Consider the following 25869-nt stretch of genomic DNA (forward strand, 5'->3'; position numbering starts at 1 on the left):
ATGGAATGCTTCTAGTGCTCCTGGAATGTTTTGGTGTGCTTCATTAAAAATGCTCTGTTTGAAGTTGATTTTCCTGGGGTTTTTTCAGATAAATACCTGCTAGTTCTTGCTTGGAAACACACGAGGCGTTTCTGGGTGGGCATTGCTGTGTGGATATTGCTGGGTGGGCATTACTGAATGGGCATTGCTGGATGGGCATCTCTGGGTAGCCCCTCCACCCCATGGGGAGTAGAAGGAATGTGCCTGGTGGAGGGTGGCCTGTCCCCTCCCTGTAATGTTCCCTGTCTAGCAGGGTTGCTATAGAGCACGGACTTTCCTGGTCCAATCTCCTTCTAAAAAGCCACTCAAACCAGGGCTTCATTGATCCATCTTGCAGGAGCAAGGCCCCAGTGATGACCAGCGAGATCCACCAAGAAACTTTCTACAGGTGCATCTGATGGGGGCACCTTAGCCCAGCCTCCTGGCTGGAGGGAGAGGGTCCTGGGAGACATGACAACAGACACAATGTCTCCTACAAATCTCTCTTGTTTCTCTTTGCTGGACCTGCTGGGGATCCTGCACTGTGCACCAACATGGGCTGCATGTCTTTATTTACTGCTGGGAAGGTGAAGTGATGCCAGAGTTCCGTAGGCAGTGCTCCATCTCTGTGGTCTCATAGTGATATTTGTGGTGTGAATACGAAACGAGCCTTGCTTTGCTTTCTGCTGAGACTCCTCAGCCACAGGATTGAATTCTGTGAGCTCTGAATAGCCAGGCTTTGTTCTCGAGCATACATTGTGCAGGATACCAATTCCAGCGCTAATGGAGATGTATTTGCTGATACAAAGCAATTTGTTCCTTGAATACTTTCCCTACAAATGGGCTCTACATCACGCTCACAGCTGTGAGCTCCCTTGCTGTGCATGCAAGGAGATACTTTCCTTCCTCTGAAGACACCCAGTCCAGCTTCCTGGGATGGTGCATGCCATGGTACACTTTCCTACTTGGAATCATGGAATCACAGAATCATTAAGGTTGGAAAAGCCCTCAAAGACCACCAAGTCAAACAGTTCCCCACCACTGCCAAGCCCACCACTAAAATACATCCACAAGTGCCACATCTACATATCTGTTTAATCTCTCCTGGTCCTGTACAGAAATATCCATGAGGAAATTCCATCTCAGCAAGTTTTGGGGATTTTTTCCCTTTCTGATTTTTCCACCATTTTCCCTCACAAACCTGAGGAGTCTTTCAGGGAGGGAAGAAAACAGCGAGACAGAGAAAAGCTTTTCCATTTCCATTGACATTTATCCTGGGAACAGATAAAGAACAGAAAAAAAAACACACAGAGGAACCTGGAGCCTTGTTTTTATTGCAACGTCGGTACAAGATGTTCTCAATGAAAAAAAGGAAATAAATTCACAGTGATCCAGAAAATTATTCCCCATGTCCACAGGTCCAACAGCTCACCCGTGATGGGGGCAGAACAGGGAGAAACACTCATGTGTATTTTGGGGTGGGGATGGGTATCCCAGGGAGCTGTTTGGGGGCTGTTAGGGTGCAGCATTCCCACTACATCCCACAACCCACACTGGGGCAATGCTGTCACCAGTGCCAGCCCATTCCACACTGGCGCCATCCAGGTTTGGTGCTGCTGGCTGGAAAGGTGCTGGAGCTGGGATGGAGCTTCTGAACACCACAGGAAGGGTCTCGGGTAGCCTGAGGAGGCAAGGGCTTTCCTTGGCTTTGGAAATGGGATTTGGAGACGGAAGGGGAAAGAAGAGGAAAAGGAAGGATGGTGAAAAGGAAAGAAGAGAAAGGGGAAGGAAAAAGGGAAAAGGGGAAGGGAGAAGGGGAGAAAAGTGCAAAAAAGGGGAAAGACAGTGAAGGGGAGAGGGGGAAGGGAAAAGGGAAGAGGGAAGAGGAAGAGGAAAGAAAAGAGGAAGGGGAAAGGGAAGGGGAAAGGGAGGAGGGAGAGGAAGAGATCTGAGTCAGCCACCTTCTCCAGGGTTGTTTCACACCATCACAAGCTGGTCTCAGCAGCCCCCCAGCCTATAGTCCCCCACCCACAGCCCCCTCAGCCTGCAGGCCCCTGGGATTGACAGGGCAGCAGGAGGGTGGCTGGTGCCAGCTCCTGTAGCCCCATCCAGCACTTGTCACTGAACTTGCCCTCCAGCTTCCCCCAGTGTAACCCTGCCTGGTCACATCTGTCAGCTGGGTGCGGGAGGGGACAGGGACCCGCTGGCTCTATCACACTCAGGACATCAGGCGGGTGACCTTCCTCAGTGCTGAGCCAGGGGAATGAGGTGCTCATGGACAGTAAGGGGTGTGGGGAGACCCTCTGCCCCCACTTTCCAACTTCAGTTTTCATTTTCCCTCAAATGTTTCCTTCCTCCCATGGTCTGATGTGTCCCCGAGACCAAAGTAGGGGAAAATGTCCCTGTGGTGCCATTCTCCAGGTGGCAGCATCCATACCTGGGCTGTGCTGGGGAGTACACTCAGCACACAGGCAGTGGGAAACAGGGATTTAAGCAGGGCTGCAGGATCAGACCCTGGTACTAAGAACTGTCAGGAGAAATAAGGATTCTCCCAGGGTGCTCCCAGGGCTCTACCAGGTACCACGATCCAGGTACCATCCCCATAGTCCTCCCTCACACCAAGGACCCACACCTGTCCCCCTCCACTGGTTCCTCATCCCAAAGATGTTCAAGGTTTTGGAGATCCTTGTTGCCACCCCTGAGCCCTTCCCAGCTCTCACATTCCTGCCTGTGGAAGAGGGCATGTGGGCACCAAGGCATCCAGTCCTGGGGTGGCACTGGGGTGCAGATTGAGACCAGAAGTCTAAAATCCCTTCTTCCCCCTTCCCGTCACCCAGAGGCAGGGGTCCACCCATGCTTTGGAGATGATGGAGTGGAGGGGCTTTTCCTCTGCACCCAACACTCCCATGCCCCCAGGGTGGGTGGCAGATGAGCCAAGGGACAGGGGACAGGGCAGGAATCAGGCAGCCTTGGTGACACAGGAAAAGCAGGATGGAGCTCCATGTTCCTGGGAAGAGGTGTCCCAGTGTTCTGCCTTCCAACAGTTCTGGGGCAGATGAGAAGTGTCCCTGCACCTCCAGTAGGGGGCAGGGTCAATCAGTGTCCCCTTGTCATGGCCCATGGGTGCACCCAGAAGGGGGAATGGGGGTTCCATGGAGAGAGGCTGCCTTTAAGATGGTCCTCGGGATCATGGAAGGGATCTATGCGACCGCCAACCTGGGAATGCTCCTGCACATTATCCCTCCAAACCCAGCAGCAGCATCCCCAAGGGATGGCACGAGGCTCCAAAAGACTCTTCCCAAAGCTTTCCCAACCATCTGCCTCAAACCACGGCTGGTGAGCAGGAAGGAGAGGGCTCAGCTCCTCCAGGGTGGTGATAGCATGTCCTCTGGATGACAGCCTCCTCCCCACCATGTTCCAGGGTTTCTTGGGGTGGGGAGAAGCAGTGATGAGGTTTCCAGGGGTAAAGGGGGAACTCAGTGCTCCTCTGGGCAGCAGAAGTGCCTTGAGACATCCCTCCCTCCTTCCCAGGTGGGGGCTCAGCTCTGCTCCTAACACAGGGGGCTCTGCAAGGACACCCCTTCCTGCCGTGCCTTCAGTGCCAGCCTCTAGTCCCTTGGGCATCTCCCCAGGTGGGTACCAACCCTCAGGATCTGAGCCTTCAAGGGCAGCACCTCACGGCGGGGCTGAGGGCAATGGTGTTCACTCGACACCAGCAGCATCAGGCGCCGCCGGTGCAGCACAAAGGTTCATGGCCTGGGGGACAGCAGGGACACGCGGCAAGGCACTTGGGGCTGGCATGCTGCCGCCCCGGCTGCTGGCTGCCAGGTAGCCATGGAAACCTCCCGGCGGGATGCTGCACCGATAAATAGCCAATTTGAAGTGATTCTCCTCAAAGAGCTTTTTTACCCTGTATTTTTTATAAAGTCTCAGGGATTTTTAAAGTTCACCTTTACTTTTTAGTATTTTCCCCTTATTTTATTGCTTCCCTTTATTTCATTATTTTTCTTTATTTTGTTATTTGTTTCTTTATTTTGCTATTTCTTTATGTTGATTTTTTTTCTTTATTATTTTTCCTTTTATTCAAGGCCTGACCTCCATGAACACTCAAGACTGAGGTTTGCCATCTTCCTTGTCTTCAATGAGCCAAAGCTCATTGCTATTTCAGTGGCAGCCCACATGGAAGAGGGGTGACATCGTTCAGGGAGCTCAGGGCCGCATGTCCATGGAGCTGCTGCTCACCTGGGTACGTATTCAGGTGGGATAAATACACGTGTGTGCACCTGAGCATGTGTGCGTGTGTTTGGATGCATGGTCATGCATGGAATTGCAGATCCAGGCATGCCATGTCAGTGAAAGCATACGGGGTGCTCATACACACATATGGGAGTCACAGCCCAGCATGGGCTCCTCAGGAATCTCCCAGCAGGTGGAACAAGGGGAAGCAGAGATTTTGGACTCCTGGTGAACCGGAGACAGATGTCATCTATGAGTGGTTGGGCAGAGCTGTTCCTGCTCCTCTGCAGCTGCACCCATGTCTGGTGCATGCAGGACCAGGTAGGGGATGGGTGTCCAGCCTGCATGACATGTGGCACATCCATGTCACTGCTTGGAGCACTGTGGTCATTAAGCCACGCATCTCCAAAAGATTGATTCCACAGGGATTTCACTGCCTTAACCTGCAGAAGAAATGGCTGGAGTCTTGTCTGTAGCTCAGGGAGCAGCACTGAGCCTCCACCTGGGGAAGAATGCTCCAGGGCTGTGCCAGGGAGGCTCCAGAGATGCTTCAGATCCCTTCTGTGACCCTTCTACAGCCCAGGGGGCACTGAGTCCTCCCACCATCACTGAAAAGCTCATCCCTGTTTCTCCCCACACCAAGTCTTGGAGCACAGAGGGGAGCAGGGCTGTCACCCCAGGGACACGCAGCAGCCAGGATGCTGACAACTCAGCAATTCTATGTATCTGCCTGTCCCACATTGCACACATCTCCCTGGGGATCCTAGCCCTGAGGGATCCTAGCTGGGCTCTGTGCCCAGCCCTGGACACGGATGCATCAGGGATGTCTCTGAGCTGACAACCCAGTAGCATTGCTGCTCCGATGCTAACAAAGAGATTGAAAGCTCTGTTATTTTTAAATAAATGCAAATTACATGTACTTAATAGAGAAAGACAAACCCAGCTCCTCATCAGATCCAGTGCCACGACAGTGATGGATAAACAGCCATCAGCCAGAGCATCCTTGTTCAGATGCCAGACTCACATGCTCTGGAATGCAGTGACACCATTGGCTTCTGCTGGTCAGAGGGTCGGCAGCTGGCTGTGCCCCCTGGTCCTTGTGCCCACTGCAAAGGTCCCCTGACAGGGAAAATCCTAGTCTGGCTCTCACCTCTGCCACCCATCACCATCTTGCTTTAGTCATGTCTCCTTGCCCAGCTCTGGCCATGTGAAGCCAAGGGCAAACACCCCTTCCTAAACACCTTCTCCATTCCCCCAAGACACCAAGCTCCCAACACCTACCACCTGCACATGACATTGAGTCCCTGGCCCTGCCAGTACCCCATTGGAGTTGGGAGAGGCAAGATTACCCATCCCATGGGACCCTCCCAGGCAAAACCCACCTCTGCAGCCTTTCCTCCCCCCATACCAGCCCGACATTTATCTAGCTATTTAAATTTCCTTTCTTTTTCTTATTAAGCCTAGTGGCGAGTGGGCGGCTGCCAGAGAGGAAGTTGGGAGTATGCAGAGCAGGGGGAGGGGGGAGAGCACTGGGAAGGATAAAAGGCTTCAAGCAGCTGGGCCTTTCCTCTGCCCCTTCACTTTCTGCTTTTAAAACCCTCCCATGGGCTCTTCACTCCCTTCTCCAACATCCAGAGCCTCTTTCCATCACTCGGACAGGCTGAAAGTGGAATGGGGAGGGGGGAGGGGGGTTCCTGTGTCAGTTTGGGGAGTGGTAGATTTCCTCAAATCCTTCTCCAACCTGATCCCATTTTCTGGATGGGTAAACTGATAGCAGAGGGATGTGGTGAACCCCTTGGGAGCATCCTGAGTGTGTTGGCAGCCACATGCTCTGATAAAAAAAGCATAGATGGAGAAAAGGCAGGAGGCAACAAAAAGAGAAAAATAATGGGAGAAAGGCTGGAAAAAGCCAGTGACAGTTTAATGGGGCTGTTGATGGAATAATGACTGGTTTAAAGTCTGCTGGAGTGTGGCTGCTCTCTAATAACCCAGGACCCGATAATCTGCTGAGTTCATTACTGAGGGGGAAGGGGGAGTGCAGGGGTAGAAGCCACTCAGTGGGATGCAGAGTGGTGGGCTGAGCTGCCATGGGTGCGGGATGCAGGGGAGAACCCGTGGAAACAACCTGTACTGATGCCATGGAGTGATTGTGGCATCATGCCGGGGTGTCCAGCCACCACCTGCCTCCTCCTCAGGGTACCTGAGATGAGGACGGTGAATGTCAGGTATCCCCACCACAAGACACAATGCCCAGGAAGGGCAGCACTCAGGGCAGGCAGCATTCAGGAATGGCAGCATCAAGCCTGGCATTCAACTAATCCATGTGTCTGGCACACAAGGTCACTGATGCTCCCACCACCACCAGACCATGGGCAAGGACAGGGACAGTGACGGTTCCAAGGGCTCTGGCACTCTGGGAAGAGGCTGTGGGTCTCAGCCAGGTCCCAGCTGAGTCCCAGCCTGTGGCTGTGGAGGAGCCAGAAGACACCCTCACGTGCCCAACCCCCCCCCAATGCCAGTTTATTAAGTTGTTTGTAAATGTCTCTGCAATTAATCACTTGCCGATGTGGGGTGTCACATGGCGCTCGCCTCCGCAGCACTATGAATAGCGAGAGCTGGAGAGAGGCCCCATCCATCCCGCTCTGGAGTGACAGGCTCCTGGCTGGATCCATCCCTCCACAGGGCAATGCTGTACCAGCTCAGTGCAGCAGTAGTGCTGGTGCTGCAGAGTGTCCTGGCCCCTCCTCCTTTCACTGGGCTTGAGGACATCAGGGCAGGGGGGTCCCCAGTATCACCACTGCATCCTGGCTACCCTCAGATGGGCTGTCAGCAGCTCACTGCCCATCTCTTCCCTCAGAAAACAGTATGAAGTTGAGGAGAACCCAACTTCATGCTTATGGGATCCAGGGGTTCCCAGCACCACCATTGCATCCCTCCTGCCCACTCCCAGCTTCCCTCAAGTGGGCCACCAGCAGCTCCCTATCAATCCCTTCCCCAAAGAACATGGTTAGAGATGAAGTGAACCCCAAATCTCATGTTCATGGGATCCAGAAGGGTCCCCAGCATCCCCTGCTGCACCCATGCTCTGCCCCCAGTCTGTTGTGGGGTGCAGGGAGGACAGACCCAGCTCTGGCTGGAAGCTTGGCTGGCTAGGAGTCAGCGTTTGTTTGGAGCAGGGCAAGATGAAGTGGTTGGATGCCCCGGTGGTGAGTGGGAAGGAGGATAAGAGGGACAGTTGCATGACCAGAGACACAGGTAGGCTGCTGAAGGAAGGGGGGATTGAGGGAATGGTGGTGGGATGGGGGAGAGATAGAGGTGGGGAAGGAAGGAGGGAGAAAGGGAGGGATGGATGGATGGATGGATGGATGGATGGATGGATAAGTGAATGGATGAGTATCTAAAAAAGCTGAGCACTAACGTTATTTCTTGGCACATCCCTGAGGTTTGGTGCCAGGCATCTGCTCCCGGCCCACAGAGTCCTAGGCACCAGAAGCCCCATGGGGCAGCCTGGCACAGCAGAATGGGAGAGGGGTCATGAAACCAGGGGTGGTGAAGGTTCTTCCTCTCTCCCCAACACTTGGGTCCTCACCCTGCCACAACGAGGGGCCTGAGCCACACACTGGTGTAGTTGAGGCTTGTGGTGTGCTGTTTTAAGGGGGCAGTGGGGACACAGGTGCCTCCCCTCTGTCTCCCTCTTGGTGCCTCCTCCACACCTTCCAGCTCTACAGGTGACACTGCCAGCACTGTTGCCACCATCCTGCATGCTGGCAGTGCCTGCAGGTGATTGACAGCCCTCCTGCTCCCACGCATGACTCACTAACAGCCCCTGTGGCGGCTCAGCCCGAGGAGGGGGCGGTGGGACACCCCCATCCAGGGCTGCCGCAGACAACTCAGCAGGGAGTGATGCTCCCAGCCCTGCAGTTACACCCAGCCCCCTGAATCCCTCCATCCCTGCATCCCTGAGGACCAGCATCCCTGCCTCCCATCACCCCTGCACCACCACATCTGCAGGGGTTAGTATCCCCACATCCCTGGAAACAAAGGAAAGCAGAGGCCCAGCTGCCTTCTGCCACTCAGGCTGAGCTCCAAGGGTGTTCCCCGCCACGATGGCTGTGAGGTAAAGCTCAACGGGTTTCCATGGCAAGTTCCAAGGTCACAAGCACTGGCATGCAGCAGCAGAGCACAGCATCAGCCATGGGCTGTAGGGGGGAGTTCCCATGGCTGCCATGATCCATGGAGACAACTCCCAACCTCTGGCTTTGAAATGCCCATTGTGCCTCACACTGCAGGGGCCCAGGCCCTGAAACACACCTGCACACGTGTTCCTTGGTAGCTCCCACCCAGTCCTGGTGACCCATAGTGGCAGTCCAGCGCAGACCCCAACTCTAGCACTGGCACAGTGTCCTGGCTGCACTGGCAAGGCTCAGCAATGCCAGCAGAGGATTGTTGGGACTGGGGTGCTACTGCTCTGTCCCCAAAAGGGCAGCCTTCTCCATGGTACCCATTCTCTGGTAACCACCCAGTAGGTGCATCCAGGACCATCCCTCTGCTCTTCCGGGATGCCAGCTCCCAGTGCTCCCTACCCTGTGTGGCTGGCAGAGACCTGAACACTCCCATTTTGTTTCTTAAGACCTTTAATATCATCAAGAGGTGGCAGTGGGACACAGGGGCTGCTCCTGCCATTTCCACCCTGATGGATGGAGGACAAAGATCAGGGGCACCCACTTTCCAGTTCTGGGTGAATACTCAAGCTCTTGTCATCCTGCCCTACCCGGCATGGAGAGGACCCTTCCCCAGGAGTGATGGGAGTATGATGATGCCGGTACCTGGGGCCAGGTGTGCATCCCATGGGAAGGGCTCGTCCGGCATCCCACAGGAAGGGCAGCTCCCACCTGCCTTATCATTTTAGAGGAGAAAGACTTAAAAATAGGGGATGGAAGAGGAAACGTAAAAGCCCTCAACTGCAGCTCCCAGCCAGGCTCTACTTCTCCTCCTGGAGCTGGGAAAAGAAGCGGTGGCCAAAGGCAGCTGGAGCACAGAGTCAGGAGACTGACACCCCATGGGCTGTCTGGCAATGGCTCCCAAGCCCAGCTCTGCTGGGGTGGGGTGGGGGGTGGCCTCGCTGCCATTTCCCCTCCTGGCTGCCCTTGGTCCCCGCAGTGGAAGGTGAGAGGGCCCAGTGGAGGCTCCAGAGGCAGCAAGACCCCTGGCAGGTGCCAGGGTGCAGGGCTGGTGCAGGACCCCGAGGGCTGCCCCACTTGGAAATGAACCTGTGGCACAAGTGGAGAGCAAAGTGTCAGTGAAGGGGACAGAGCAGGCGCTTCCAACCCCTTTCCACCTTTGGGGACATGGCACATGTCCCCAAGCCAAGATGGCAATAGGACAGACAGAGACATTGGCTCCCACTGCCACCAGATCAGGACAGGGGGTGCAGGCAGGGGGGAAACTCACTGGCATGTCAGTTCTCCAGCTCAGACGTTCCGCAGGAGCTGGGGACAAAGAGCAGACAGATCACCTTTCATCCTCAGCCTCCTCCTCTGTGTCTGGGCTTCACTGGCAGCATGGTACCCAGGGGGACACAGGGAAAACCCCCAGCAAGAGAAACCATGGTCCCCCCAGGGTCACTGCTGTCCCAGCACCCCTCCCCATGCTGGCCCCGTGGCAGGGGACACTCACCCACTGTCCCCTGGGAGCCCTGGTGCGCTGGTCCCCTGTACCAGACCACACAACCACATGCACACTGCGAAGCACAGCCCACAGCAAAGCCCCTGGAGGCTTTCCGGCTGCCCCCCGTTATAAACCTGAGCCTGTGCAGGGGTTCCAGGGCAGCAAAGATGCTGCTCTCTGCCCTTGGGCACCCATTGGATGATGCCCAACCGATGCCACTGGGGTATTCCCCTGGCATGGCCCTGTCCCCCGGTTTATAACAGCAACGAAGGCCCAAGCGACTGGCTTGGAGGCAGTGGGATCGTCTCTGTCCCACTGCCAGCCCCGTGGCTGGGCAAGACACCAGCACCCGCACCCACATGGTTGGGGGACACCCGATGGGTGACAGCCCCCAGGCAGGACAGCTGTTGCAGACAGACAGACACCAGGATGGGGAGCTGATCTGTGACCAGGACAGAAAATCCACGCCTGTTAGAGGAAAAAATCAGGAGCATGGCAGCATCCCCTCTTCTTGCATCACATGGTTTGGGACCCCTCTGGACACAGGAGACCCCGCCAGTCCCCAAAGGATCAGCCTGCCCCCCCAGATCCATCACTGGAGATGATGCAGTACATAAGGTATGGAAGCAGGAATGGGAGCCAGGATATCCCCCACCCAGGTTTGGAGACCAGGACCCCCTATCATGTGATGCAGGGGGGATGCAGCCCCACATGGAGGACCACCAGTGCCCCCAGATCACTCACAGTTAGGGGGTCAGTAGCAAAAGCAGCCACACTGTTCCTCATCTCGCTTTCATTGCCCCGCAGCGGGATGAGGGAGATGTTACCCAACCTGGCATCCTGCTGCGGCCGTGCCGCCCGCATCTTGGGACGCTCCGAGGGCCACAGGGCACCCCCATTCTGCAGACAGAGGGGACAGTGATGGAGACCGGAGACTCACCCAACCCAGGACCTCTCTTTTGCTCTGAGGTGCTGGTGTTTAGGGATGCTTGGATACCCCAAAGGGTTTCTGCTGGCTAAGCATCCCTGTGGGACTGTCCCCCATGGGGTGCCCCACTTTTACGGGAGTGATCATCTGGCCCACTCCCTACCTGCACCTGGAGGAAGGTGGCGAACCACTCCCGCAGATCGGCCTGGGTGTCACAGCACAGGTACCTGTGGAAACAGTGTCAGCAGCCAGAGGAGGTGGTGGAGGCAAGTAGGGTGTCCCCTCTGCCCACTCTGGGGACACCCGCCTGCTTCAGAGACCTCAGCTGCTGCTATGCATGAGACCCCAGGGGACTGAAGGGGACAGCCACAGGTCCCAGGGGGAACCTGTATGGGGCCATGGGTGCTCAGCCCGGCTGTCCCCACACATATGATGTCCCTGCCAGTGTCAGGAGGGCAACTGGATGATCTTCAAGGTCACTTCCCATCCAAACCATTTCAAGATTTCTATGATTCCCCATCTCCCCCTGCCATGGCAAAGGCTCCAAAGAGCTGCCACATGTCCATCTGTCCCAGGGATAAGTTTAGTATCCCGTGTCGCCTTCCCTCACCATTGCTGCTTCTCGTGCTTCTCGTTTTCGTAGAATACTGTAAAGCCCCAGCTGGAAGAGGACAGTGAAAACATGAATCCCAACAGCCCATGCTGCCGTCCTCTGCTAGCCAAGCACCCCAGCAAACCCCTCTCATCCCTGCCAACCCCCATCCCTGCAAACCCCCCATTGTCCCTGCAACTGCCCCCTCTAGCCCCACAAACCCTCCCCCAGTTCTGCAAATCTCCCCAGCCCCACAAACACCCCCGGGGACAGTGCCAGAAACAGGGCTGGGGAGAAAGACACGGCAGGAACAGCACCGAGTACAGGGCTGTGGACAGTGCCAGGGACAGCCCGGTCCCTGCTGGTTAGACCAGGCTGCAGCAGCGTCCTACAGAGCTGCTCTGACACCTGGTGGCAGGAGGCCCGGCCAGCAGGGGTCGGGTCCGGCAGCCAAAACTGTCCCTGTCCTTGTCCCTGACCCCATCTCCACTCCTATCCTCATCCTTCGGCTCCACAGGCTGCTCACCACGTCGGGGGTCGAAGTTTCTTTTTAACGCCCAGGTAGACCTTCAGGTTTCGGACAGGCCACTCCTTCTCTGGCTTGTGACTCTGGGAAAACAGGGAACCGGCACTGGGTTGGTGGCTGCTAGACCTGTCCCCACCCACCATGGTCCCCCCACCAGTGCTGGGATAGGGTCCACCCCCCAGCAGGGAGGAAAAGCTGTAGTGATGTGGTGACAGGCAGGAGGGTGAAGCCCAGCATGCCCAGCATGGAGCCGAGCATGTGTCTGTCACCCATGGCAAGGGCCACAGGTAACAGGAAAGGGACACAGGTGGCCTGTCCCCCCTAGACAGTGCCAGTTGCCTTCAGAGCTGGGACCCACACTGGCACATTGTGACAGAGTCTCGAGAACCTGGAACGAGACATCCCCCATGGGGATCCCACCTCATACCCCTCCTCAGCATCATGGCCATGGTCACGGCCACGGCAGTGATGGACCCAGACCCACTCTACCCAGAGCACATTCCAAAATGTCCCACCGCCATCATGGCACAGCATGAGGACCCTTCCAGTGCTGGCTGTGCCTTGCCATGACCCAAAAGCAGGTGCCACACTGGACACATGCCTCCATCCATGTTCACATGCAAGCAGTGTTGACTTACAAGAGCCCGATCCAATGCCCGCAGGATGGGGAAGCAGCTCAGCCCATCCCCATCCTCTATGGTCCCTTCCCCAGACCCAGCTCTGGCTGCCTGGAGTGAAAGACAGCAGGACCCCCAAGCCAGAGGGGCCAAACAATGCTGGGGGCTAATGGGGAGAGATGGTAGCACCAGGGACAGTTCCGGTGACTGGCACATGTGTGCTGCAGGATTGGATTTGGGACTGACCCTGGATTGGATCTGAGGTCAACCCTGGGCAGACTTGTAAGGGCAGAGGGCATGGGAGCCCCTGCACCCCAGCTAAGCCCCCTGTTCCCCTCCCTACTCACGCTCTCCAAGGGGGGGCTCCGCTGCCTCAGGCTCTGTTCAACAGAGGAGAGGGGTTAAAGCAGAGGTGGGGCACCCTCCCTGCAGCCTCCCTGTGCCCAAGGGCAGGGCATAGGGATGGAGTGGTGATGTGCCAGGGTGCAGTGTCAGATCAGGGCGAGCAGGAACGGGGGGGCAGGGAGTGGCTGTCCCTGCACAGCCAGTATGCCAGCATGTCCCCTCTCAGCCCTGCCACTGACCAGGAGCTCTGGCATCTGCTCCAGGTCTGGGTGACAGCACTTCTGGGGCCAGCTCCGGAACTGCTCACATTACTCATGGCTGCCTGCACTGCCCGAGCAATGCCAGCCCACATGGGTCCGGTGTCATCAGGGAATCCCCACACAGCCACAGTGTGGCAGGGCAGGGCAGGGCAGGGCAGGGCAGGACAGGGCAGGGCCGGTCAAGGAAGGGCAGGGCAGGGAAGGGCCAAGGAAGGCCAGGGGAAGGGGAAGGGCCAGGGTGGGAGGCAGGGCTCACCCGCACTTCCTTGTATAGGCGCAGCCAGGAGTGGTTGAGGATGAAGTAGCGATCGTGGAAGCCAGTGCTCAGCCCAAGCCCCAGCAGGTTCCTCTCCTCCCGGAATTTCATCATGCCATGCTTGCAGTCACCCACTCTGCTGGCTAGAGGCACATGCCTGAGTGGCTCTGGCCCCCCAGGGGCCGGTCAGGCCCCCCAAGGAGGGCGCAGCCAGACCCTCGCCCCCATCACAGCAGCCCTCCAGCTGCTGCGGAGCCCTGGCACTGCCCCTCAACTCCCAGGCCAGGCAGGACAGGCAGGACCAGCTTCCCCACTGCACCAGGCACAGCATTTGGCCATGACACCGTATCAGGGGGCTCCAAGTCACATGCTAACTGAGCTGGTTCCTACTTGCACAGATCCCATCCCAGCCTATCCCATCCTCTTCCCCATTCCCATCCCCTTCTCCATCCCCTCCACTCCACATCCCCATCCATGTCCAATCCCCATCCCATCCCGTCCCACCCCACCCCATCCCCTTCCTTCTCTCCCTGCCCAGACCATGGCCCCTGCCTCTCACCAAGGTAGAGGAGCATATTCTCCATGGACATCTGCTTCTTCACCACCAGGTAACTCTCTGTCCCCAGGCAGTGCAGGATGGGCAGAACTTTCTCCGAGTAATGCAAGGGCCGCTCTGTCAGTCAGGGCACAGGCAGGTCTCAGGCAGTGTCCCCTGGGCCAGCTCCCACCCAGAGAGTGTCACACTTGTGTCCTGAGGGTCTGCCTCGGTCTTGGCACTAAACTATGTCCCCAAGTGCCACATCTAGATGTCCTGTCAATCCCTTCAGGGACAGTGACTCCACCACTGCCCTGGGCAGCCTGTGCCAGGGCCGGACAACTCTTTCATTGAAGGAATTTTCTCAAATATCCAACCTAAACCTCCCCTGGCATAACTTGAGGCCATTTCCTCTTGTCCTGTCACTTGTCACCTAGAAGAGACTGACCCCTACCCACTGGCAGCAGGAGCTCAAGGCACCAACAGGCCGGACCAGGGTCTCATCCTGCTCCTGTTGATCTCTCCCTTGCTGCCGCCTACAGGCAACTTAGGGCTGCTCCCTTTGGTGGCTGGAGAACCTGGACACCTCTCCCCATCAAACTTCAAAGGCACTTGAACTCCAAAGGATACAGATGGACATCCTGGCCCAAACTCCAGCCCATCTGCAGTACTCGGCCATGTGCGAACTGGATGTGGTGAGCAGCTGTGCTCAATCCCAGATTGCTCCATGGTGCAATCACAAGGAGAGATTTTTCATACCCATCCCTATATCCATTCCCATCTCCATCTGCATCTCCATCCCCATACCTGCATCACTCTGTCCATCACTTTTTCCATCCTCATCCCCATTTCATTCCCATCTCTAACTTCATCCCCATCTGCAGCCCCATCTCCGTCCCTAACATCATCCCCATCTCCATCTCTCTCGCCCTCATCACCACCCTCATGCCCCTGCACCAACCTGCCTCTTCCCTCTCATTCACTTCGAAGCAGCTCCAGTAGTCCTTCTCCTTCATAACAATTTTCCGTCGGTCCAGGATCTCGAAGGTGAGCTCCTCAGCTGTCATCGTGGCTGGGATCTGAGAGGCAGGGGGCAAGTCTCCATCAGTCAGTGCCCAGGGCCCTTCCATCCTCACACCACAGAGGTGCCAGCTCAGCGTGAGTCTCCATGCCACTACAGAGGCTTGGACATACAACGAGGGGACCCCTGTCCCCTCTTCACCCTCTGCCCAACTGCTCACCTTGACATGCTGCTCTGTCTCTGTCTTCTTCTCCTCCAGGTAGACAGTGCAGATGAAGTCCCCAGCTTGCTGGAGGGCAACAGTAAAGTGCTTCAACCCACTGCTTCCCATGTGTGGGCGAAATCCCCCCCACCAGTGTGGACATCCCCTGCCCAGGGAATGTCCAGGAGATGATACAGTAGACACGGGGGGCCCCAGAAGAAGAGGTCTGCATGTCCAGAACCCACCTGTGTTCCACTGGATGATGCTTCCCGCATCTTCATGATGGCTGTGATTTCATCCTGCTGCTTCTTCATCTCTTGGTCATTGACCTGCCAGGGAAGAGAAGCCATCAGGGCTGACCAGACCATCGTGGCTCCAGGCTTCAGGTTTCCAGGGTTTGAAAAGGTATGGTCCTCTCTCCCCTTGTCTCCAAAGCAAGAAGTCTGCAGACAGAGCAGACCCGACTTCCTCCTCCTTCCACCTCTGCATTCCCTGTGAATGCCCACATGCTGCGACCCAGGGGTGAACCTACATTAAAGATCTGCACATAGTGGCTGATGAGGTCCTCCACCACACGTCCTGCCTTGTAGTCCTTCCCATCCGTCTGGAAGAGTGTGGGCCCAAAGACAATGGCCAGGTTGTGTGTGTTCATCTGGTTCTCCCCAGAGAAGCACTGGACCCTGTGGGGAACTCTGTTAAAATTCCTGCCCCACAGCCCCCCCGGGACCCCTCCTTCAACCCCCACGCAGGACATGATGCTTGGCATCAGGCACAGCTTGACCCCAAACTCCTCTCCTTTCCTTGCTGGGGACATGAGCCAAAGGATGAGGGCTTCCCCACATCCCAGAGCCCCCCAGGACCCCACAGTGGAGAGGTCAGTGCCCAGCGGGTGGATGCCATACCGGAAGAGGTGATTGATGAGTGCCTTCAGCGTGGCCCGGTTCACTGGTGGGAGGGCAGCCAGGAGCTGCCGGTACTTGCCAACCTTTGCCTCCTCATCCTCCAGCGCTGCCAGAGGGAGAGAAAGAACATGGAGGAGCACAAAGTGGAGATTAAGGCTCAGGGCCACACCATCCCCTCTGCACACTCCACTTCCCCTCTCCTGTCCCACCGTGGAGATAGAGCATCCCAAATCCACGAGGCCAGAGAGCATCCCAGGTCTGCAGAGCTGGAGCGTGCCAGGGCTGAAGCATCCCAGAATTATGGGACCAGGGTAACCCAGCTCCATGGGACTGGAATATCCTAGCTCAATGGGAAAAGAGCATCTCAGGTCCATGGGGCTGGAACCTGCCAGTTCCAAGGTGCCAGAGCATCCTAGGGATGGAGAATCCCAGGTCCATGGGGCAAGAGCACACCTGCTTTATGGGGCTGGAGCATCCCAGATCTGTGAGGCCAGGGCACCCCAGCTCCATGAGGCCACAGCACCCTAGCTCTGCAGGGCTAGATCTCCCCAGATTCATGGGAACAGAGTATCTCAGCACAATGGGACTGGAGCATCCCAGCATCATGGGGCCAGAGCATCCCAGCTCCACAGGGCTGGAGCATCACAAGGCTAGAGCATCCCAGCTCTCTGAAGCCAGAGCATCCCAGCTCCATGGGGCCATAGCCTGTGTCTGTTGGGTGTTCTGCTGGGTACATCCATCCCCAGTGACCGGATCCAGAAGGGAAGGGCAGCAGGATCTAGCTGTCTCCCCCGGCTCAGCCCCACCCTTGCCAGAGCACAAGTCTGCACAGGGGCAGCGTGAACACACTCCACTCTCCACCCACCACTTGAGACCCCAGCACAGGCGAACATGTGGAGCCCAGATATGTTTCTCCAACCCATGAAGTGGACAAATAGGCTGCACAGAACTGGGCAGCCCACGCCCCTCCTCCTGCCATCTCCAAGCAGCCCCCAGAGCTCACCTGTGGCCCACAGCCAGTCTGGGGCCCACCGCCGAGTGAACAGCCCATCCCCAAGGTCACGGAAGAAGCGTTTGAGGGTGTTGGCCACATCGTCCACCTGGTGCTCGCCCTCTTTCAGGCGGACGCGGCGCGCATCCCGCTGCAGCACCTCCAGAAGGCTGGTGGTCTTGGAGTTCTGCCCACTCTTGCGGTAGATTCCCTCAGACGTCAGCCCTGAGATGGAGCCAGTGGGGATGAGACCCCTTCTGCAGGAGACAGACCTCACTCCTGGCCCACCAGCTCCCCATCAAACACTGCAAGGTGCCACAGAGTATACCATCCCACAGGTGTTCCTGTGACTGGAGCCAAAGCCCTGCTGCAGATGGAGCCCTCCCACACAGCTGAAGCAGATGTTCAGGGAGGGAGGGAAACATGTACCACAAGCACATCGGGTTCTCAGCCTGCCATGCCACACCAGTGGGGTGATCCAAATGCCACGCTCTGGTCCCCACCAGCATCCCAGAACTTGACCCATACCGCACTGGGTGATGTAGTCAATGCAGCGGTCCACTAGCAGTGGGACGTCCGACTCTGTCAGCTGCTGCTCCGACAAGGTGTCTCCCGAGCTGCCTGCAGCCTTCTGGATGGCGTGGACCCAGCCCAGGAAATCTAGCTTCCGCTCCCCTTGGATGTACAGTGTCCTGCCAGTATGCCTGGGCTCAGCAGGGGGCTAGGTGTTCCCCCACACCCCACTGCATGTCTGCAACCCCCAGGAAGGCTGGCCCGGGGGGCCTGCAGGTGATCCCAACTCAATTTTGGGGGTCTAGAGCCATGGCAAGGAGGGCAAAGACACTCCAGAACAAGGAGGGGTTTTTGGCTGGGGGGGCCTCCCTCTCCCCCACCCTCTTACCTCCGCCTCTCCACCAGCACAAGAACTTCATGGTCCCCCTGGATGGCTGGAAAGGAAGGCAGGGAGCCCATTACCTATGGGAATATGCGGTGCCCCAGCTCCACTAGATCCACATGCTGTGGGAGGCTCTGCCAACAGGTTCAGCTCCTGACAAGCAGGGATGGGGAAGACGATGGAGAGGGGGAAGAGGATGAAGAGGAAAAATAGCAGCTGCATTTCCTCTCATTCAAGGAACACTCCATAGGAGCAATACCCACCAGACTCCCACCAAAAGCTAGGTGCACCCTAGAGCAGGATTTGGGGGACACACCCTCCCTCCCAGCCAGGGGGTCCTGCCAGCAGGGCAGGGGCGCTCACAGAGCTCCTGCAGCTTGCGCAGCTGGAGAGGCTCCTGCCGATGGCCATCCTCAGAGCAGACATGGAGCATGGAGCCGACCAGGGCAAACCAGCCCTCCTGGGCATGCTCCAGGGTGAGACCCCCCTTGTAATGCAGTCGGCCAAGCCGCTCAAAGTCCAGTGCCAGCAGCTCCTCAGCGCGGGGGTGGACAAATGACTGAGCCAGGGAGGAGAGGAATCCATCAGCACCACTGTGTCCAGTCGCCACCAGCACCCAGGACCACCCCAGGCCCCTGCATCCCACCTTGGCAATAGACTTGAGCCATTCTCGAGCAGAGTCAGGGCTCTCCACCCCAAAGAGATAGAGTCGATCTGCCTCGGTGTACACCTCAAACGTGCTCTCGATCCTTCAGGAGGGAGGAAAAAGGGAGCCTGGGTGCCCACAGAGGTGGGATAGAGCTGGGTGGGTGATAGGGGTGTTCCAGGGGTGGAAGCATCCTGCTGCATGGCGGCTGATGGCTCTGACAATGGCTGATCTAATGTGGGATCCCCTCACCATGGCCGTGGGCACTCCAGCATCCCAGTGCTGCCAGACACATTCCAACAGGGGATACAGGGACTGCACAGGGGCCACAAAATGGTTACAAAGGAGTTGGACCAGGGTTCCAGAGGGACTACAAAGCAGCTGCAACGAGGTTGCAAAGGTCCTACTAAAGGGTTGGAAAGATGCTCCAAAGGGGCTGCAAATTATTTATACAGAATCCTTGCAAAGCCACTGGTTCAGGGGCCATTGGTGGGATTGGGGACTACAGTCCCCTCCTGCCACCCCTTGTGGATGCCACTGAAGCTGTGCCAGGCCCTGCAGGAGCAGAGGTGCTCCAGGGGAGTGCAGCCTTACCCATGGGCATGGAGTGGGTTGTTCACCAGGCACACGATTTCCTCCACCCTGATCTCACCATTGGGCACAGCGTTGCGGTCGTTCTCATAGTAGCTGAGCACACCATCCTGCAGCGTGCACCACCGCCGGCTGAACTCTGCACGGCACAGGAGAGCACTGAGCAGCCCCCCTGAGCTCTGGCCCACCCCACAGCACCCACCAAACCAGCCTGAGCACTCCAGCAGCACCCACTGGGTGCCCATCTGATGTGATCCCCCACCAAACCAGGCCACCAGGTGATGCTGTACTTTCCCACCCCTTCTCTCTGCCTGAGAGAACAGGGGAGGGTGCAATTTCCCCTCTCAGGGGAATTGCTCTGAATCTCCCAGCACCCTTTTCCCTTGTCTCACACATGTACCTTCCAGGCCCTTCCGCTCACTGATGGGCTTAGCCATGGAGGGAGTCTTGTAGAGGAAGCCATTGTGGGTAATGGAGGGCAGGTGCACAGAGTAGGGCTTCTCCTCACTGCCCACCATCTCCAGGCGTGGCGGCTCTGCAAGCAGGGAGACCAGTCTGTCATGGGGAGCTGCCCTCCTCCCCCAGCCCCACGAGGCAGCTGGGTTTCCCCCATTTCAGCACAAGGAGCATCCCACAGGCTGCACCCCGAGCTCCCACCACAGCACAGGTGGGGTGCAAGGAGCAGTGCTGGTCCCCAAATCCAGGGCTGCGTGGGAGTCATCCCACATCCTGAGCCCTTCCCAAAACCCCTCCCTAAGCACTGAGCTGGGACAGGATGGGAACAATGTGGGGAGTTGGGGACCAAGCTCCCCCACCACTGAGGTCCTCCCAGGCTGTCCCAGGTCCCTGCTGCTCTGCAGGAGGTGCAGGGCAGAGCATCACAGTCCTGCAGCTGAAATAACAGCACAGGGCTCTGTCACAGCCTCCTGATCTGATCACAGTCATGTCCCCTGCCTCAGTTTCCCTACCTTGCCAGCAAGAGGCAACCCCCACTCCCTCTGGGATCAAGCTGAGATAGGATGCAGGGACACTCCTAAATCACACCCAGATCAGAGTGTAGGGTGCCTGGAGCTCTACAGATGGGGAATCCAGGATGAGGCAGATTCCTGCTCCCTCAGTTCAGCCCTGCTTCATGCAGTGCTGGGTTCATGCACCCCAGCAATCCCAGGACACTGGAGATTGCTGGCACCAGCAGTATGAGCCTGAGCTTTGGATTTCTCTGGCTCACTGGGGTGGCTGGGAGGCCTCACAGCTCTCCCAGACACCTTTAGTGATGACACATCAGGAAGAGCTGGGCCAGCCCCAGACCTGGGCAAATTCCAACTTCTGCAGGACAGACTTGGCTGCCAAGGCAATGTGACAGCTCTGGCAGGCACTGGCCGGCCCCCCACACCTCTGTTCCACCTGCCCAAGTGTTCCTGCCCACCTGTCCAAAGTCAGAGGTTCACCTTGCATTAGGGTGCAGATCCCGTGGGAGCCATCAGCCCTCCTGGAGTCGAGCTCAAGGGCAGGGCACATCCAGCAGAATGGGACAGGTCATTAGGGGGTCAGCCCTCCCACCCCAGGGGCATGCCAGAGGTGGGAGATGCCCATCTGACAGGGGGATGTCCCTTGAAGCTGCCTGGAATGCCCCTAGCATGCCAGGATGGTGTGGGAATACTCTCTCCTGTCCCTTCTGGTGCCTGCAACACCAGCCTGCATCCCCAGCTGGGCTCCAGATCTGTGCTTCCAGCTGGAATTGAGCCCCCAGGGGCGCAGGGGGTTCCCCAAAGCCTCTCTTCCCTCTCGTGGGGTGCACAGACTCTCAAGAGTGCCAGCAGATGGAGAGACTCCTGCCAGGAAGCTGCTGGGCAGGACACAGAGCTGGGATCAGCTCAAAACGCAGCTGTGTCCTCCAGAATACCCCAGCAGCAACTCCAGGAATGTTGTTAGTGGGTGTGAGCCCATGGCGGAGCTTCAAGGGGGTCCGCCCTTACCTGAGGTTTTGTTCTGGAGCAGGAACTCCATCTGCAGCCGCTGCCCACTTCTCTCAGCCAGGGCCAGGGGTGTTGGGCACTGGGGGTCCCCGGTGTCACAGGTCACCGATGCCCCACAGAAGAGCAGAGCCTGCGTCTCTGCCAGATCACTGGTGGTGACGGCCGCACACAGAGCCTGCAGCAGAGCCAGGAAGACAGCGGTGAAGCTGAAGGCTCCCACCGAGGAGGAGAAGGAGACCCCCAGAAAAAGGATCCGGGTGAGCGCAGTGAGCTGCCAGACTCCCGGCTGCCTCCCGGCCGCCTCCCAGCCGCCTGGTCAGAACAAAGGAGGCTCAAACTGGGAGAAAAAGTTTGGAGCCGGCTGCGAATCCCTCCCTTAAGGAGCCGGGGTGAAGTCATACGGCAACGGGGCGGGCCGGCCGAGCCAGAGCAGGAAAACAAACAAGCCCACATGCGAATTCCCTTGGCCGGCTGGGCCCCCCGTGTACCCCCACCGCTTGTGCAAACACTGGAGAAGCCCTGGCAGGGGCAAAGCCATGGCAGAGTGGGAGGCGAAGGTTGGCAGTCAGAGCGCCAGGATGGCATTCCCTGTGTGACATTCCCTGTGTGACGCTCTAGTTTGGCACCCTGCCAGCAGCCAGCACAGGGAATTCGTGCCATGGCTGGTGATCGGGGCTGCTGGCCAGGTACTCCTGGGGAGGGATTTCAAGCTGCCTCAACTGGGGTGTGCCCCCAGCACCAGCTCCCCTAAGCCCCATCCAGCCGAGTTGGACCCCAAACAATTTCCAAGCCAGGAAGAGGTTGCCTGGCTGTGGTAGGCAGATCCTGTCTTGGACAAGGCTCTCCAGCCTGGACATGAAGCTGGTTATGCCCCATCACAGAGACATTACCCTGTCCCCACAGCTGGCTCATCCCTCCTGGAGACCCCAGGCTTTGTCTTGAGGTGCACAGTGAGGACATAGGATGTGCAATGGGGGCTAGGGGGATATAGGCAGAAATACAGGCAGGGAGGGATGGTGGGCACTCCCAAAAGAGCCTCAGAACCCTAGCTCAGCATCACTTTGCACCCAGGCAGAACTCCCAAGTGGGTGCTCATCCCTGGGGGCCACTGACCCTGTCAAGCTCCTCCTGGTTGCCGAAGAGTGGGTGGTAGTGGCGGTACTTGCCCTCCCGGTATTTGGCGATGAGGAAGCGCCTCCTCTCCTGGCTGCCGCTGGTGGGGCCAATGGCCTCACTGGGAGGCACATTTGCAGCCCAAAACTGGTTGGCCATCATGTTGCCAAACTGCTGGAAGAGCTGTGGGGACAAGGACAAGGAGAGGCCAATGTGACAATACTGCTGGGGCATGTAGGAGGGCTTTGCTGGGGGCAGGGTCCTGCCCAGGAGAGCAGTGGGGTGCAGGAAGAGCATGGGTGGTGTAGGGGGAGTGGGGAGTGTGAGTGGGCAGGGTGCAGGTGCACCCACCCACTCCAGGCACGCAGCTTCTGACAGCCCCCACGGCTGCCAATTCCCCTTCCTGCCCCGAAAAATCACATCTGGAAAGCAGCACCCAGCTGTGGGAGGTGGGGTGGTGCTCAGCATCCATGGGGACAGATTCAAAGTGCTTTTGGTGGCCTCTTACCACCCCACTACCCCCACTGAACAATGCCATTAAGAGGTTTAGCCCTGTCTCAGGGAGACCCACACCACCTCAACACCCACGGGAGACGCTGCCAGCACCCCGAAATTCTTAGGGGTGGAAGGGGTGCATACGAAGGTCGAGGAGGGGCGGTGCGAGCCGGGGCCCTAGGGATGCTGGGGTGGTTTCAGGCAGCGTTCCCAGATGGGGGAGGGGAGAGGGAGCAGCCGCAGGCAGCAGCTGGAAGCGTTTGGGAGCTCGGGGAGCAGGCAGTGCCGGAGGCGGGGGCTGCGCGGGTGGGACGCCAAGCAGGAATGCAGGATCTGAGCAGGATGGATGGGAAGAACGGAGCCAGCCAGGCTCTGCCGGCGGGAAATGGCTGCCAGGTTAGATCTTGAAATGAATCCCAGCTCCCCCCGCCCACCCATCCCGGCCCTGGCTGCGCCCTCACATTCCTCCGCGCCGGCGGCCATACCGCTCTGCCCTCGGCCCCACGCCAATCCCGCAGCCATGGCCCCACAGCCACTCCGGCCGCTCCACAGCCATGTCCCCATGGACAAAAAGACACCATCTGTCTGTGGCGGGGGCACATAAGTGCCGCTTGTCCTCACCGGCATGCTGAATTGGGTGCCAGGGGTCCACAGAGACAGAATGAAAGGCTGCTGGGGATCCTCTCCCCAGCCAAGCCACACCGTGGTGTCCCCCCAAGGGGCTGGAATCAGCCTGGAAGAGCCCTGCTGTGCTCCAGGACCCCCCAGCCCACAGCCAGCAGCTCTGCCATAGAGAGGGAACAGGGTGTCATCCCCAAAAAGGGCTTTTTGGGACTGGTCTGTGCCAATACCTCGATCAGCTCCTCAGTCCACACCTTCCTGTCCATCTTCAGGCTCCGGACTTTGGTGATGCCAGGCCCCAATCCCCGGTGTTCCCCTGCCAGTGAGATGAGCCATTAGGGACCCATTTTGGGGTGGGAAAGGTCTGGGAGTCCCCAAGGATTCCCATTTGTGCCCCTCCAGATATGGGTACCTGCACATCTCTTGCAGATGACGACACAGAGGTTGATGGAGGCCCAGTCGGGTTTGGAGGAGCCACAGTCGGCACAGAAGCGGTTGGACTCCACTGCCCAGATCCTCTCGGCCACCTCAGAGTTGGAGAGTGCCTCAGCGATGGACTGCTGCATGGCCTCCACCCATTCCTCCTTCTCCTGCTCTGAGTCAGCAGAGAAGCTGCCAGCAGGGATGGGGGTGAGATACACCATGGCTCGGGGTGGGCAGCACCCTCAGCACCCCCTCGTCACCCTGGGCTCACCTGAAGATCCTGTATGGTGTCGTGAGGTCAAAGCCCCGGCGATCCACCTCCTTGACGTTCCCCACATTCATCTCTATGTAGGTGATGCCAATCCCCAGCCGATAGTCCTGGTGGGGGAGGGTGGGCAAGGGATGAAGGGGGATGGATGATGGGATCCAATGCCTGGGAGGTGGGGTAACTGTGTCCCTTCCCCACCCAGCTCTCATCCTGAGGGTAGTTAGGGCACTGCAGACTCTGGAGCAGCTCCAGTGGGTGTGATGCTCCTGGGAGAGCCCAAGACTCAGAGCCAGCAGAGAGGGAGGGCTGCACCTCAGAGGTCAGCACTCCGTGGCTTCTGTGCTGTCCCCATTTGAGGGGTGGCTGGCCTGGGTGTCCTGGCTCACTGCTGCTCTGCTCAGGCTGGGAGTGCAAAGGGAACAGGTCCCCCTTGAAATAGCATCAGGGTCTCCCGTAGTGCCACAGCTCCCCCAGCTACCAACCTCTGCATTCTTGTAAAGGAACACTTTGTCTCCAGCCACCACCACAAAGAGCTTGTGCTTAAAGCCCCGCAGCTCCAGGAAGCCACTCTTATCGGCTAGCTCAGTGGCACTGTCAGTGGCTGAGGACATCAATGTCCTCTCTGGAGCTTTGCTCTTCCGCTCCTCTGCAATCTGCTGCAGGGTTTGTATCCACTCGTTGCGGTCTGCTGTGGGGCCAGAGGCAAGATGCGTTAGGATCAGCCTGGGCCCAGGAGCCAATGGGACTCATCCCGTGGGCTGAGAAGGGAGAGCAGCTGGGGAACAGGGACCCCTGTCACTCACCATCATTCTCAGCCCGGAACACAAAGTTGCGGTTGTTGGTGACAACCTCAAATTTCTGGTCCCCGACGCTGCCGACGCGGGAGATGGAGGAGACGGGAATGAGCCGCTTGGAGTAGGTATCCTGGGTCAGGGAGTGGGGAGACATGCTGCTCATGGCTGTGGCCTCGGGTTCCCAATGCTCCAACTCCCATGTCCAGGAGGCTCTGAGCCTCCCACGTCTCACCCCCAGCACCCAGCCATGGCTCCTCCCTGGCACAGCCACGTCTCCCACTTGGGATCCCCAGAGGGAGGTGGTCCTGCTGGGGCAGCTCCTCTGCCACCTTCTCATCCCAAACCCCCAGATCCATCTTCTCCACCCACCTTTTCACTGTCAAAATAGCGGAGGTAATCAGCGTCAAGCTTCACCCAGCGTTTCTGGTAGATGTAGGACCTGGGAGGGGACCGGAGGGACCCGTTGGAGGGGATGTCCTTGAACTCAGGATGATTGTGCTTGCGTGTTCACGCCCCAGTTGCCAAAAGCCTGGGGCTACCTCACCATTGATCCTGCCCTGTGTCCCCAGCCCTACTTCCTGTGCTATGTCCCCAGTCCTCTATCCTGCACAGTGATGAGAGGCCTGTCCCGGCCAGCCCTTGAAGTCCCCAGCCATTGATCCTGTGCCCTCATGTTGCTGTTGGGGACAGCAATGGGGACTTCATGCTCTCCTCCAGGCACCAATTAAAACATGGAGCTGAGAACAAGGGCTGCCCCTAACAACCAGGCAGGGTTCAATCCACATTCCAGGATGTGGAGGCACATTCCAGGCAGGATCATTGGCACCTGAGCAGAGGGAGAAGCTGTGCATCTCTAGCAGGATGGGGATACGCATGAGAGGCAGGACCCTGGGACTGGAAGAGAGCCCACCAGAGACCCCTTTGCCCTCCCCAGCTGAGCATGCAGACCAA

General features: G+C 57.9%; 1 protein-coding gene across 11 annotated transcripts in view; it reads right to left on the reverse strand.

Annotated features, from left to right (window-relative positions):
- Window positions 1-6154: 6154 nt before the first annotated feature.
- Window positions 6155-25869, reverse strand: part of ARAP1 (ArfGAP with RhoGAP domain, ankyrin repeat and PH domain 1) — a 38461-nt gene continuing 18746 nt past the window's right edge. For 5 of the 11 annotated variants that reach the window (XR_005602656.1, XR_002044725.2, XR_751445.3 and 2 more), the window contains 28 exons: window positions 25288-25357; window positions 24928-25048; window positions 24607-24812; window positions 24128-24234; window positions 23846-24045; window positions 23664-23749; window positions 22318-22500; window positions 21205-21379; window positions 19629-19763; window positions 19232-19367; window positions 18638-18740; window positions 18355-18550; window positions 17998-18043; window positions 17625-17788; window positions 17109-17321; window positions 16106-16211; window positions 15736-15883; window positions 15449-15532; window positions 15222-15290; window positions 14942-15059; window positions 14005-14118; window positions 13446-13588; window positions 12932-12964; window positions 11968-12050; window positions 11460-11510; window positions 11013-11076; window positions 9706-10821; window positions 6155-9524 (listed from right to left, as the gene is read on the reverse strand). Coding sequence is in view for 4 of the 11 variants with exons in the window: in XM_039557027.1 (XP_039412961.1) it covers window positions 9726-9743; window positions 10666-10821; window positions 11013-11076; window positions 11460-11510; window positions 11968-12050; window positions 12932-12964; window positions 13446-13588; window positions 14005-14118; window positions 14942-15059; window positions 15222-15290; window positions 15449-15532; window positions 15736-15883; window positions 16106-16211; window positions 17109-17321; window positions 17625-17788; window positions 17998-18043; window positions 18355-18550; window positions 18638-18740; window positions 19232-19367; window positions 19629-19763; window positions 21205-21379; window positions 22318-22500; window positions 23664-23749; window positions 23846-24045; window positions 24128-24234; window positions 24607-24812; window positions 24928-25048; window positions 25288-25357 (3328 nt within the window). In the remaining 7 variants the exon portion in view is untranslated. The remainder of the gene's footprint in view (window positions 9525-9705; window positions 10822-11012; window positions 11077-11459; window positions 11511-11967; window positions 12051-12931; window positions 12965-13445; window positions 13589-14004; window positions 14119-14941; window positions 15060-15221; window positions 15291-15448; window positions 15533-15735; window positions 15884-16105; window positions 16212-17108; window positions 17322-17624; window positions 17789-17997; window positions 18044-18354; window positions 18551-18637; window positions 18741-19231; window positions 19368-19628; window positions 19764-21204; window positions 21380-22317; window positions 22501-23663; window positions 23750-23845; window positions 24046-24127; window positions 24235-24606; window positions 24813-24927; window positions 25049-25287; window positions 25358-25869) is intronic. The other 6 variants (XM_039557041.1, XM_039557027.1, XR_005602658.1 and 3 more) reach the window with 6 other exon arrangements.

Source organism: Corvus cornix, chromosome 1 (genome assembly GCF_000738735.6).
Source record: "Corvus cornix cornix isolate S_Up_H32 chromosome 1, ASM73873v5, whole genome shotgun sequence".
Lineage (NCBI taxonomy): Eukaryota > Metazoa > Chordata > Aves > Passeriformes > Corvidae > Corvus > Corvus cornix.